The 14518-nt window shown below is 39.8% G+C and overlaps 1 protein-coding gene across 2 annotated transcripts in view; it reads right to left on the bottom strand.

Moving 5' to 3' along the window:
* The window catches only part of BRF1 (BRF1 general transcription factor IIIB subunit), a 181262-nt gene that overhangs the window by 105641 nt on the left and 61103 nt on the right, over window positions 1-14518 (bottom strand). Inside the window, exon 4 of one of the 2 annotated variants that reach the window (XM_074869047.1) lies at window positions 3595-3626. The exons of the other annotated variant lie outside the window; for it this stretch is intronic. Within the exon in view, the coding sequence (XP_074725148.1) occupies window positions 3595-3626 (32 nt within the window). The remainder of the gene's footprint in view (window positions 1-3594; window positions 3627-14518) is intronic. 2 annotated transcript variants of the gene reach the window in all.

Below are 14518 nucleotides of genomic sequence, written 5' to 3'. Positions count from 1 at the left end.
TTAAAACCTTTCTCATTCTACCAAGAAAAACAATTACCTGGACCAGTGTGATAAATTTTGTACAGAATCACAGAATCACCTTGGTTGGAAAAGACCTTGAAGATCATCCAGTCCAACCATTAACCTCACACTGACCGTTCTCAACTCCATCAGATCCCTCAGCGCTATGTCAACTCGACTCTTCAACCCCTCCAGGGATGGGGACTCCACCACTGCCCTGGGCAGCCCATTCCAACGCCCAACAACCCCTTCAGGAAAGAAATACTTCCTAAGAGCCAGTCTAAACCTTCCCTGGCACAACTTGAGGCCATTCCCTCTTGTCCTATCACTTGTTACTTGGTTAAACTTCTCCAGACTAAACACCCCCAGTTCCCTCAGCCGCTCCTCATACGACATGTGCTCCAGACCCTGCACCAGCTCCGTTGCCCTTCTCTGGACACGCTCGAGTCATTCAATGTCCTTTTTGTAGTGAGGGGCCCAAAACTGAACCCAGTAATCGAGGTGCGGCCTCACCAGTGCCGAGTACAGGGGTAAGATCCCTTCCCTGTCCCTGCTGGCCATGCTATTGCTGATACAAGCCAGGATACCATTGGCCTTCTTGGCCACCTGGGCACACTGCTGGCTCATGTTCAGCCGGCTGTCAGCCAACACCCCCAGCTCCGATTGGCAGCTCTCCAGCCACTCCTCCCCAGATGACTCTGAACAAGTTAAATATTTTGGAAGGATAATACCACTGCCACTACTACTACTGCTAACAACCTTTCTTTTTCGTTAATGACATTCACATCCCAACTTCAGGATGCGAGAGCTGTCCTTGAAATAAAGAGGCACTTCAAGCTAATATAGTACAATCTAATGAGCTGATGCCTGCGAGCAGTTGGTGGCTGCAAGTTGAGGCCTGTAACAATTAGTGATCCATTATACCTTAAATATTAAGAAATTCTTTTACCAAACAATGCTGAACTTTGCATTTAACAAGGCCTGAGTGATTAAATGTACAGAGAAAATATCCTAACCTTGAGAATAGATACATCCTGGCAGAAATACTCAAACAAGGTGGATAAGAAAGAACATCTTGGCCGGACAACAGAGTTGGGAAACATCCAAGGAGAAGAAATTGTCCTCCAAAGACTCGTGACCATAAAAGGGGAAAAGGAGCAGGGGGCTAACTCCCTAAACAACTGCCGTCAACCACCCGAGACCCCCATGCATACGTAGTGCAATTCTGCAAAGCCAGCATAATGTAAATACAATCGATAGGCAGAAAGGTGGAGACTTCTTGGAAAATGCATGAATATTCATGTCTTTAAGGTATATAAAGGATGAACTTCTGTTTCAGTGCATGCACGTTAGGTGGAATGATCCCCCGTGCATCCAGCGCTGCAATAAAGAATGCCTGCCTTCTAAAAACTTCAAAGTCTTAGAGGGTTCTTTTGAGACCAAATTTACAGTAACAGAGCTAATTGCTTTTCTTTTTTAGGTACACAATCTGTGGGCATAGGCTGACCCAAAGCAGAATGTACTGAAGCTTTCTGCCTGTGCCATAAATGTTTTGCCACCAAGGGTATTTTTTAGAGTTTGTTTGTTTGTTTGGGTTTCTTGTTTGTTTTTTAAACAAACTCAGGATGGGGGAGCAATCAATCCAGGACCTGAAAAGATCATTTATACATTCTCAAACAGGACCTTCTGGCTAGCTGCAGTTAACAAAGATTCTTGTTTGCTCAGATTCACCTTAAAGAAGGTATAAAGTAGAGCACATCAGAAGTCTTCACACATAAATACATATCATGATACTGAAATTTTGCATTTTCCCCTCTTTCTGGGGTTGATTATTTCCCTACTACTGATCTATTTCTGTCTCTCCCATCTCTTCAGTTACCTCTCTTTAACGTTTCAGTCCTCACATGCTGCATCTTGACACCTTTTCTGGTTGGAATGTACAGAGGGGAAAAAGACAAATCATTCTATCTTTCCTGTCTGTTCCTGCTGACAATACTTTTTTTTTTTTTCTTTTACAGATACAATATTTCTTCTTCTACACATTGTGTGACTATTCTTCATATTACTGTGATCATTCTATTTCACAGAATCATCTAGGTTGGAAAACACCTTGAAGATCATCTAGTCCAACCATTAACCTCACACTGACCATTCTCAACTACACCAGATCCCTCAGCGCTGGGTCAACCCAACTCTTAAACACCTCCAGGGATGAGGACTCCACCACTGCCCTGGGAAGCCCATTCCAACGCCCAACAACCCCTTCGGGAAAGAAACGCTTCCTAATATCCAGTCTAAACCTTCCCTGGCGCAACTTGAGGCCATTACCTCTTGTCCTTATTACTTGGTTACTCATCCCCAGTTCTCTGCAACCTCCTTTCAGGTAGTTGTAGAGGGCGATGAGGTCTCCCCTCAGCCTCCTCTTCTCCAGACTAAACCCCCCCAGTTCCCTCAGCCGCTCCTCGTACGACATGTGCTCCAGACCCTTCACCAGCTTCGTTGCCCTTCTCTGGACACGCTCGAGTCATTCAATGTCCTTTTTGTAGTGAGGGGCCCAAAACTGAACACAGTAATCGAGGTGCGGCCTCACCAGTGCCGAGTACAGGGGCAAGATCACTTCCCTGTCCCTGCTGGCCACGCTATTTCTGATACAAGCCAGGATGCCATTGGCCTTCTTGGCCACCTGGGCACAGTGCTGGCTCATGTTCAGCCGGCTGTCAATCAACACCCCCAGGTCCCTCTCTGACTGGCAGCTCTCCAGCCACTCCTCCCCAAGCCTGTAGCGCTGCTGGGGGTTGTTGTGGCCAAAGTGCAGCACCCGGCATTTGGCCTTATTGAAACTCATACAGTTTCATAACAGTCACCATGAAAAATCACTTTTGTTTAGAAGGCAATAAACCTCTCATTCTACACATGCAGTACTTGGTTATAAGTAATCAAAATAATTCAATAATAATGTGGAAAAGTGAAAAAAAGTTACTAATTTTAAGAATTAAAGATTAATTTGATTATTGCAATTCCAGCAGAGTGCTTCAAGCAATAAATAGTCTTCAGAGGGATGCCATTTACCAAGACAGCTGGGAGGACAAAAATAGATTGCAACTAACCTACTCACATTGTACGTAGAACAGTTGCAACATGGAGAATGAAGGTAAGGTAGCTAACGTCAGTAGAGCTTTCTATTTCCACATACAGAGCAAGTACATAGTTCTCTCAAAGTACATTTTATAAAACACATCTCTGTAGTGCACCAATACGTTTACACAGTATTACCTACCAAAAAATTATTTGCCCTCAACAACTGTTGTTTTAAAAATGTGTAACATTTGACCCTACGCCATTGCTGTGATTCTGAATCCCGATGAAAGGATCACACTAACCCTTGATACACGATTTGCAACATTAAAAGCAAAAAATACTTGACATTTAAATTCACTGAACAATTATTCTGATACATAAACCCAGTGGTTTTCCAATCCAGAATTTTTAAGAGATAAATTAAAACATTCCAAATAGCCCATGCTGACAGCTCTTTGCTTGCAATTAAAGTTTAACATTTCAACAAAAGTTTAAAACAAAAAAAAGATACAATACCTGAAGAAGGTCACTGAGGTCAAGTAACATGTCTGTGAAGAAGTCAAGGAATACACAAGCTTGTTGAATGTGACAGTGTTTCTTAATTTCATTAGCAACACAAAAAAAGGAAGAAATAATCCCAGGTTTAACTGTCAAAGAAACCAAATACGGACTAGGGACGTACCACTTCTGCTAACAGTCAGCATCCAGCTAACAGCTCAGGTCCCCAGAAAATCCTGCCAGCACCCACTGTATTTACTGCACAAGTTGTCTATGTGGAGTGATGGTCTCGAAGAACAAGCCAAGACCTTGTCTGACTTAAAATACTCACCATATACTGCAGCCTAAGGAAGACCCAATGATAACAAACGGTAACAGCAGCAAGACAGAATACTCTTATTACACGTCATTTAAGAAGATAAAGCATCATCAGCCTCCTATCCCAGCTTAGGAGCCCAGGATCCCAGAAAAACAGATGGAAGAGTGAACTAAGAAAACACCACTAAGTTTCTTTTGTCCTCTTCTATGAGGACCTGTCAAATCGCTGGGAAGAGAAAGCTCTTTGGCTACTCTTGTTTCGGACCAAGGAAATCCACTGTTACCTTTGAGTTTTCACTCCCTCCATCATATCCAATGCTGCTACAACAAATATTAGGGCAGTGTCTAACTACTCATTATGGGCACACTTGGAACTTGTAATAGTTAAAAACAAGCCAGAACCACTACAGGTTTCCATTAGATTTTACTGAAAGTAAGCACACGTATAAATATATTGTCTTAATCATAAACAAAAAAGAAAAAAAAAAACCCACACCCTTAAGCTTAAGGTGCAAAGGTAGCCTTCTCGCTGCTATAAACACACATATGCTGGATCTCCTATCAGCTACTCAGGTGTGGCTTACACCTCATAAAAGGGTTCCAGTTTTACCATTAAAAGGAGTGTCAAAGTAAAGTGTGAGAGAATGCCGGGGGGGGGGGGGGGGGGGGGGAAGGAAATGTGTATGTGCAGGTGTATGTGTGTTTATGTATGTAGCAACATGTTAAGAAATCCAGTATTAGAAAAAAATACAGGGACATCAGTACAGTTCAGCACATCATGGTAGCACAAGTATTAGCGTATGTTCTTCTTAGAGTATGCCAGAGTAATATAGTACACATTTCTCCTAAATATTATATGCCGTGGAAGGAGAATAATTCAGATAACATAATCAGTTTATACATAAGCATTTGCCTTGCTAACAATTTTTATCCTTGAGCATTTCTATCCTTAGTTTGCATTTGAAATTGTATGAATTTCGTACTCCAAATTTGTTATGAAATTCAATATATTATGTTAATATTATTTGGTGAAAGTTAATTTTAGAATTAAAAACCAGAGCATCACTGGATATTTAATTATCTGAAAACTCAGTATGTCTCTGAAAAAATCCAAAATCTATTATAGATAATATTATGCAAGACATTAATCTTAAATTTTAACACAATAAGGAAATTAGTAACAAAAACAATCTGTAAAATATACAGCTTAGTAACCTACACAGAGTAATACTGAATTCAATGCAACTTTTTGGTCAAAGTAGTGAGAAAGGAGAAAATTGAAAGACTTTAACAATGCAGTTGCCAAGGAACCATAATTGTCAGCTCAAACAGATCTAGGAAGAAATCACTATCAATTTAATGGTTGAGAAATATTTGAGCTCTGAAAATGTGCCTAGCTCATTACTGACTCAAAGCATCTGGTTACTCTATGGCCACCCTGAGATACCTTCACTGCTGAGATAAACTAAAATTATCACTCATATCTGATAGATTTTATCACAATTTAACAAAAACAACCAAAACCAAACAAACAAGAAAACACCAAAAGAAAAGCAGCTCATAGGTTACTGAGGCACCAAAGTGAGCAACTGAGTGGTCCTAGAGTCTGTCTTCTGTCACGAGACAGAGGAGGAGTCAGAAAGAGCATCAGTGCCAAACGCTAATTCAGATCTTAGGTGAGGCAGAGAGCTGCTTTTCTAACCTAGGCATTTCAGCTACAGTCATAAAATCTGTATACCAAAGTATCTTTCATGCTCCTCAAATAATTAAAAACACTCTGGTAGAAGACCTAAACTTAACACATTGCATGTTCTTAGGCTTTCTTACTGTAAGAAAAAAAAAAAACCACACCACCACCTTTTTGTCCAAGTAGAAACAGAGATCATTGCATGCATTTATAACACCACAAGATTTAGTGCTGGGAAATTCACTTGCAGGGTTCGGGCAACTCTGACGCAATTTAGAGCTACGCTATAGATGCTTTAACAGACAGTTGCTTTGCTCCTTAGAGAAGTTCGTTCAAGTGTCCACTGAAATTGTAAGCAAAGGTCACAGTAAAAATGTGGCATTTCTGGATTTCATTTAAGGTAGCCTCCAGCAATCCCTCTCCCTGAGTAAATGTGTAGCTGCTGCAGCAAAGCAAAAGGGAAATTTGAGTCATGCAGTAGCAATGGGTTGGCCTTCACTGTGAATATTGTGAACACAATTATCAGCAGGAAGTAGTTGTAAAAACAGGCAGTTGTTTTCAAACTCCTTTTCAGAGTTGGAACAGTTCAGGAGAACATACAACAAAAGCTGAAAACAGCAGATAATACTTAATATGTATTCAAAAATTATACAATCATAAGATAAATGTTTTCTTTGAGGCTGAAAAACAATGATAATTTCACATACAGAGACTGCTAGCACATGGAAAAGTTCTCAACGGGATAGAAAGCTACTGATACTGTAGATGTACAAAATAACAGGACATAAACAGAAGGGGACTTAGGTTATAAATGCACCCAATTAAGAAAAAAGGAAGAAAAAGCAAAAAAAAGCATTAACAGTTTTAACAGCTTTTCCTTTGCTGTTCATTCTTTAATTTCACCAAGTTATGCAATTGACTGTCCGTCACTAGAAACTTAAATCAAAATGAGATGAGTCTAAAGGCTTTGCTTCAAAAGATTTAATTCAAGGGAATCCTTTGACCAACGTGATGCAAGAGGTCAGACCGAGTGGCCAGAACACTCCCTTTCTGCCTTTATAATCTAGTAATCTCTGGATAATATGAGAGCACCATGAATCACAGTAATAATGACCTAATTCTCAGCACTAGAGGAAACAAAAGTTCATGATGAAATGAATAGTACCAGAAACCTAAACCCCCAAATACCAAAACAAGCATGCATTTGTCTCTCAGATAAACCTACATTCTACATATTCCAGCAATCCTGACGCACTTACATACAGTGAAATCCCCTTGGTCTTCAATATTAACATTTAGCAGGAGGCAAAACTGCCATCTGCCGAAGTTATATTTAGAGATGCAGGAATAAATTGTGGAAGATGCTTTTAATAACAACTATCATTTACAATAGAGTCATTCTCCCCCTAAAAAAAAAATAAATCTTTATTTTAGTGTCTGACAACCTACAATAATCAGGAAACCTTCAAACAGATTATTTCATGCTACTGTGTCAACATTCTTCCACTACATAGTCTGTCATATCTGGGAGATACAGGCATATATAAGCAGCACAGAGAAGACAAAGAGTCTAGTATTTTTTTTTTTTTTAGTTAGTTAGCTTTCATAAATTACCCTCAGAACTTCAAAAATTATTTTTACAAGCTTACTACAAAATCAGCCATAGCACAGAAAGAGGACTAATCTCAAGGAATAGTAACTGCAAGCCACTCAGCAGAAATCTGACATCCATAAGAGCCACGCTGCCCACTAATGAAGCATTACCTTTTTGCAGTTGAAGCTAGAATACATTGTTTCTAACAAAACTAGAAATAGATCCATTAAATTTATAAAATATTTAAACACAAAGTCCCTCTCTGTACTCAATAAGAGCAATTCAGATGGCTGCAAACAAAAAAGCAAAGTTTAATTGATGCCTGCTAGCTGATGCCTGCACGTTGAGGCCTGTAACAATCAGTGATCCATTATACCTTAAATATTAAGAAATTCTTTTACCAAACAATGTTTAACTTTGTCATTAACAAGGCCCAAGTGATTAAAATGCACAGAGAAAATATCCTAACCTTGAGAATAGATACATCCTGGAAGAAATGCTCAAACAAGGTGGATAAGAAACATCATCTTGGCTGGACAACAGAGTTGGGAAACATCCAAGGAGAAGAAATTGTCCTCCAAAGACTTGTGACCATAAAAACAAAAAAGGAGTAGGGGTTAACTCCCCAGACGACCACCGACATCCACCCGAGACCCCCGCGCATATGTAGTGTAATTTTGCAAGGCCATCATTATGTAAATGTAATCGATAGGCAGAAAGGTGGAGACGTCTTGGAAAATGCATTAATATTCATGTCTTTAAGGTATATAAAGGATAAACTTCTGTTTCAGTGCATGCGCGTTAGGTGGAATGATCCCCCGTGCATCCAGCGCTGCAATAAAGAATGCCTGCCTTCTAAAAACTTCAAACTAAGTCTCAGAGGGTTCTTTTGAGACCAAGTTTACAGTAACGTAATAAGAAATATGACTGAAAAGCAAAAAGATTTCTGAATATTAAAACAAATTTTTCTCAAGTTCTAAATGAAATGAAGTATTTACAATGTCAATGTTACGGTTCTGTATAAGCTATAGAAGAGATGGGAACTTCCCAGAAGCACTTACAGTAACAAACACACGGAGATAAGACAAAAGGGAAGGTGGAGATAAAAGTGGAGCGATATCAGGGTGAAAAACTAGTGACAGCATTTGGTTGGCTCTGAAACCCAATTTTCCACCTTTCAGTTCTACACCCAATACACAAACTTCCCTTTCCATATTTTAATACACCAAGTGATTTCTGATTATGACTTATCACGATTATATCTCTGCTGCTTTACAAACTTTCACCATTTTAATTAGCAATTAATTAACAGACTGACAGCACTAATTGTTTAAAGTAAACATATCTCTTCCCAACGACACTGAACTAAAACGATTAGAAAATAATAAGTAAAACCAATTCTTTTGTAGAAAACTCATTTCTGATAAATCTAATAAAAGCTCTGCCTTGAGGCTGAAATCTTACAGAGCCAGTTTCCAAAGTTTCTTAAGTCTGCAATTTTGTCTGTGCAAAGAAGTCCACATAGCACAGGCTGCACTCGAGTATACAAATAAAAACGGCATTTAACAAATCTAACTGGTAAGCACAAGTGCCATTTTTATAAAAAGCTATCTTTATTTATGTGTAGATTAATGCATGATAAAAAAAGAATTGCATTTTGGTCCGTGGGTTTTTTTTTCCCTTCTTTGCACACCGCTGCACGTCTGTGTTTCATAAAACTGTATTTTTCTATGTTCTGTATTCTAAAATCCTCAACTTAAGGAGAAAAAGCACTGCCACACTCCTTCCTCAGGTAAATTGGGATGTTTCTCCAGCAGTTCCCTTTCAGCACGTGCAATGTCACTATCTTCATAGTTAAGACAAAGTTAGCTGCAGTGATTCAGCATCGTACAACCACCTAGGCAGTTTATTAAAAGAAGACAGGCATTTCGGGCTGCACTCAGCCTGCCTGGTTTCATGGCATTAACTGAAAGGGTTAGAAGTGTAGCCTTCTGACTCACCCAAGATCTGAATTAGCCTCTGACACCAGTTCTCCCCTCCTCGATCTCCAGTGACTGCAGACAAAATCTAGGGCAACTGGGCTGCCGACTGGCGCCGCAGCCGGTTAAACTGGATGGATCCAAAGCCTGCAAGCTACATTAACCTTCAGACTCCCCAATGCATGTACAGTTCAGTCTTTACTAAATTAATGCTGTAGCTTTTCTTAGTAATTGTCTTCAGAGTCAGTCCCATTTAGAGGAAGATTTTCAAAAGCACGCCAGGCTAACTGAATATGCAGCGAGTGTTCAGCACTTTTGAAAACGCTGCCCTTGGAGAATACAGTCTTCAAAGGATTTGGGCTAGGCCGTATTCCTAGTGTTACTGACTTCAAGTAAATAACCTGCTTTGTGGGATATTGAAAAGTATTTACACACTCGCATGTAAATTTATAACACAGCACAACAGAACCAAAGTAAAAAAATACATTTCTTGTCCCAAAATGCTTGTACAGCAACTACCAATATTCTTTGCATCTTTTATCCATCTGATATCCTGAATAATTGCACTAGGCTACTGAAAGATAATCTAGTTAGCATATTTACTTACGGAAAAGAAAATCTGGGCACAGAATGAAAATGTAAATATTAATTTAAATGTTTTGATAGACATGAGGTTAATCTTCAGCCTGGATGATGTGACCATGTATAAATAACAGTTGGCTATATTCAAACAACAAAAAGTCTCCAAACAAGAGAGACCCCATTCTCCTGAACAGTAAACTGAACAAGTGCTGGTGAGGGAAAACAAGAGAGGTTGCTAGGAGAAGCAAGGTTTAAGGGAGAAATTAAAAGAAGAGTGGGGCTGGCAGACAAGAATGGGAGAGAGGCACCAGGAAAAGAGCAAAGCTCAAGCTGCAAGGGAAAAAGAAACAATACTAAATAGTAAAACCACTGCAGAAAACATCCTGGGTCTGAAAAGAGTTCCAATACATAAGCAGGTAAGAAATTGCACAGTCCAAAAATCTGCACAGAATGACAATTTGACAATAAAGTGGGCATTAAAAAAAGCAGCTGGGAAGGAGGACACCAATAGTAAAGATCTAAGTAAACGCAAAGGAGTTCAGTTCTCTCTCTTTTCCCTGTGTACAAAGTCTGTAAAGGTTATGACTCTTGTACCAACAGTGAAAGGAAAGTTTCATAAAACTCAGAGGTGCAGATCTGGAAGAACTATTCTGAGATGACAATTGGGTATTCAGCACAGCAGCAGCACATACGTTGGGAAATGTGAAGCAGCTGGCTTGAGACAGAGAAGTGGCAGAAACTAGAAGCAGAGAAAAGTCACTGCCAGCTCAGAGGTGGCAAAGGAAAAACAGCACTGTTGTGACCCTGACACTCTGCTTTTCAGAAAACTCCAAATGGAAGAGTTTAGAAAGATGTAAGAAAAAAAACCCAAGCCACACACAAACCAAAACAGAATCATCTCAGCCAGTCTGCCCCAAACTGGCTTGATTCTGGCCCATTACCACTCCCTTCGCTGGGCTGCTATTTGTGTAGCAATGTGGCAAACCAGCCTAGGGAACTGTCTGAGATAAGGTTTGTTTTGTTTTGTTTTCCTCCTGTTTTCAGTCGGATTAGCTTCCCAGTTCACATATAACTGGACAAACACCTGGGCTGGTAGAAGCCAGGGGATGGACTGGGGGTAGACTGAGCAGGCAAGGGCAAAGCAAGATAACTTCTTTCTGAAGCCATGCCAGCTCACACCGGCTTAAAGCATTTATCAAAACTAGAGCCTGAGACAATCGCTCAGTCACCCATCCCACCTTCTCAAATTTCTCTTTGTAACACTGTTTGGAGAGTTCTCCCCAGCTTGCTCCAAAATACAAAGACCTACCTTATCTGAGAGAGAAACCTTAACACAAATAAGGGGCAAAAGTCTGCAGAACAACTGCTTTATAGTAAACCAAAATCTTATAAACTGATAACACCTTCCTTGTTTTAAGTACATACACAGTTCCTGTGCAAAAGTTCACAGCACTGCTCTGGTTTACCCACAGTAAACACGCAGCTAAAATTTTCCAAAAGTAGCATTACAGTGCTCAATTAAACCAGAACAAAACCAAATTCTGTAGATACAGAATGTTTTATATTTTCCATGCTAGAAGCCAAGCGTTACATCTTTGCTTTCATACCCATACTGAGTCTAATGCACCGGTATTAAGTGCTCCTCAGAGAATTATTTCAACAGACTTTGCTGGGATGGGAGCGCAGCAGCTGCTGTACCCTGAGCTGGGACATGGCAGAGTTTGCACAGAAACTCAGACACTGCTTCCCTGTCAGTATCTGTGAACTTGATTTATCTGTGCATTGGCATTATGTAATATCTTACACGTAAAACAGTGTCATGCATTTAGCGGAAAATGTCTGACACTGGAGACTTTTAAGAAAAACTATAGCTTCAAAAAAAAAATTGCATCCCTGCTCTTCTGAGGCTGCAGACTTCTTAATGGCCTTTGGTGGGAAGTACAACAATCGGATGTGTTAAATTTCCCATTCTCAAAGGCCTTTAAGAGAATCATATCAGCACACGTCATGTAACCCAATGACAGAATAAGCCCTTCTCTATCAGATGCCTGTAAGCACATACCTGGAGAAACCCTTCTTTACTTGAACTGGATACTTACTGCCATGCACCAAAGGGAGCCCTTGAATTCAGAGAGCGGGCATTACAGGAAAACCTTTCCTCCTAATGGTGTATTCCTGTGGATCAGAAAACCTCAGGTCGGCAGGTGGGTGAGCTCTCTGCACTCCCACCCTCCCTCACACCTACAGCACTTTGTTGGAAAACTCCCAGGCGTAGTGGCTTCACGGACACCGCCAGCCCTCTCCTGGGGCACAGACTGAGCGACACTTTCACAATCGCTACCAAACTGTTAATTACTAGTTTTGTAGTAATCAAAGCAAGTTTGATTAAAGGCATTCCAGTAATTCACGGTAACTCCCCCAATCACCTCTTTGTTACCAAACTTAACCACAGCATAGAGCTGAAAATTGGGCGCTTAGGACTAGTTTATCAGCAGTGCGGGTCAGGAGTCAGGACAACACGCCACTTTTACACTGGCTGAACTCCTCAAAGCAGTCTGGTTTAGTAATTTCCAATAAAATAAATAGGAAAGCATGGAGCTAAACAGACGCACCGCATCAGTGGGTTGAAAAATCCTCAACCCATGCTTTCATTTTAAGAAATGCCTAAACTAAATATAAAGACTTTTACATGTTCACTGTAGCTGAAACCTACATAAGTCATAACAGCACAGACATATACAGAATTTTATTTTTTACTAAAGAGAGTTACATTTTCTAAATTGGGCTTGCCTTATGGTTCATAAACAGCAGCTTATCCCAAATGAGTTACTAATAAAGCATTTTACCAAATATAGAATAATGCATCTTGCACAGGCTATGCTTTAGAGTACCACTGTAAGAGTGTTCAAGGGAAGTTTATTTAGCAGTATGGGAGTAGAAAACCCACATTACTTCCTTGGACAGTTATCCAGGTACCTTGGGATACAGTAACACACAGAAGCAACTGAGTTAGCACATTTGAATCTACCAATCTGTAGACAAGACTCAATACACAACCATGTGTTCACTCCTACTTCACAGCAAGGCACAAAGAAGAGATTACCTTTAGCTTTCACTGGGGGGGTGAGAAGATACTTTCACTTCCTGAGAGCCCAACTGAACAGGGCTCAAGAAGAATTAAAAAAAAAAAAAAACCAACCGAAAAACAAGAACTGCAATAGCTTTTTTAAATTTAAAAATAACAAATACCATTTTTAATTACCTTTCAGAGCTAGAGACAAGTGATGCATCATACTTTGAAATGGATACAATTCTCAACACGACACATTCCCCTTCAAGGACATAATATACTGGATTTTAAATTTAAAACAAAAATTTACCCCCAGAAAAAGATTAAATTTGGTCCTTGAACAAGTATAACACAGCAGATGGAGGGACGAGTTTACATGGCATGGAAGAAAGATGACGTATCTGATATTTTAAGGTAGATAACTTTCCAGAGAGTTCAATTATAAGAATAAATCTTTGAGATTATCTATTGAGCAGGGAAAATACAGTCGCAGGCATTCTATACACTTTGTATTTTATTTACACAAAAGGGTGGGAAATAAATGCTTCCCTTTTGGAATCAGTTTTTCCCAAGAAATTGAAAGGCATAGCCCAGATGGATTCTAGGCTGTGCCTCAGGACACTGGGTTTCTGTTTCCATTTTTTTCTACTGCCCCACAAAAAACATTTCATCCTTCTTTATCATGTTTTTATAACGAAGATAACAGTTTCTTCTTCCTCGGTAAAGTGCTCTGAAATATTCCGATTATCTTACTGTTATAATACTCATTTTGACTCTGGGGTTCCTAAGTCTCTCCAAAGGGTCAGAGAAACAAGCTTTCAAATCTATTTCAGCTATAATCTCCCAGTAGGTAACTAATTTATGGTCAACAATTATTTTTCAGACCACCTCCTTGCCTTTGACAGGCCCAGACTACATCCTTAGATCAGCATGTTGCATTAACTAGCGTGTTTATGATACGCAAATCAACACAGAAGTTTGTCCTCCTGTCCAAAACATGCAAAAAGGGCTTAAGAGTTAAGTGACATCCTGAGCTTCTTATAATACAATGAGATGCAATGTGCATCACGGATTCAGTCCCTCCTTTCAAGTATGCCAGTCCTAATTTGCATGTCTCTTATCCAAAACACATAGCTAAGAAGCTCCTATAATAACTTTAATATCCTTTATTCAGTTTAATATTTAATTTGATTTTGCACCAATTTGCTCTAAAATCACTTCATAAATATACATATCGATTCCCAGCGTTAAAAAAGATAAAGCAAGTGTCAACTCCTTGTTTATTGGTTACTCAACTTTATGAAGGAATCCTTAAGGAGCAAAAGGAAAACCCTTTACGCAGGTGAGTTGTGCGGGGGGAAATGAGGGTAGGAAGGGGCCAGAATACACGTACCAATATCCTACTGAACACTCAGGTCTGCGGTAAGCAATCTGCTGCAATTCTCCGCTTGTCATGGATGCTGCAATTGTTGGCATTACTGTCAATATTTATTTCACTTCACAAGTAGGAACTCCCAAAGCATCGCAAGACAATCACAGAATCATCTAGGTTGGAAAGGACCTTGAAGATCATCTAGTCCAACCATTAACCTAGCACTGACAGTTCCCAACTACACCGTATCCCTAATGTTGCACAGCATCAGTTAGTGAACACGCTGACGTTCATTTACTCGCAAATGGCATTTCTCATGTTTTTAAAAGTTAGCAACCTT

The sequence above is a fragment of the Strix uralensis genome, chromosome 4, assembly GCF_047716275.1.
Source record: "Strix uralensis isolate ZFMK-TIS-50842 chromosome 4, bStrUra1, whole genome shotgun sequence".
In the NCBI taxonomy this organism is placed as follows: domain Eukaryota; kingdom Metazoa; phylum Chordata; class Aves; order Strigiformes; family Strigidae; genus Strix; species Strix uralensis.
This window is presented reverse-complemented; position numbering and strand designations above follow the sequence as displayed.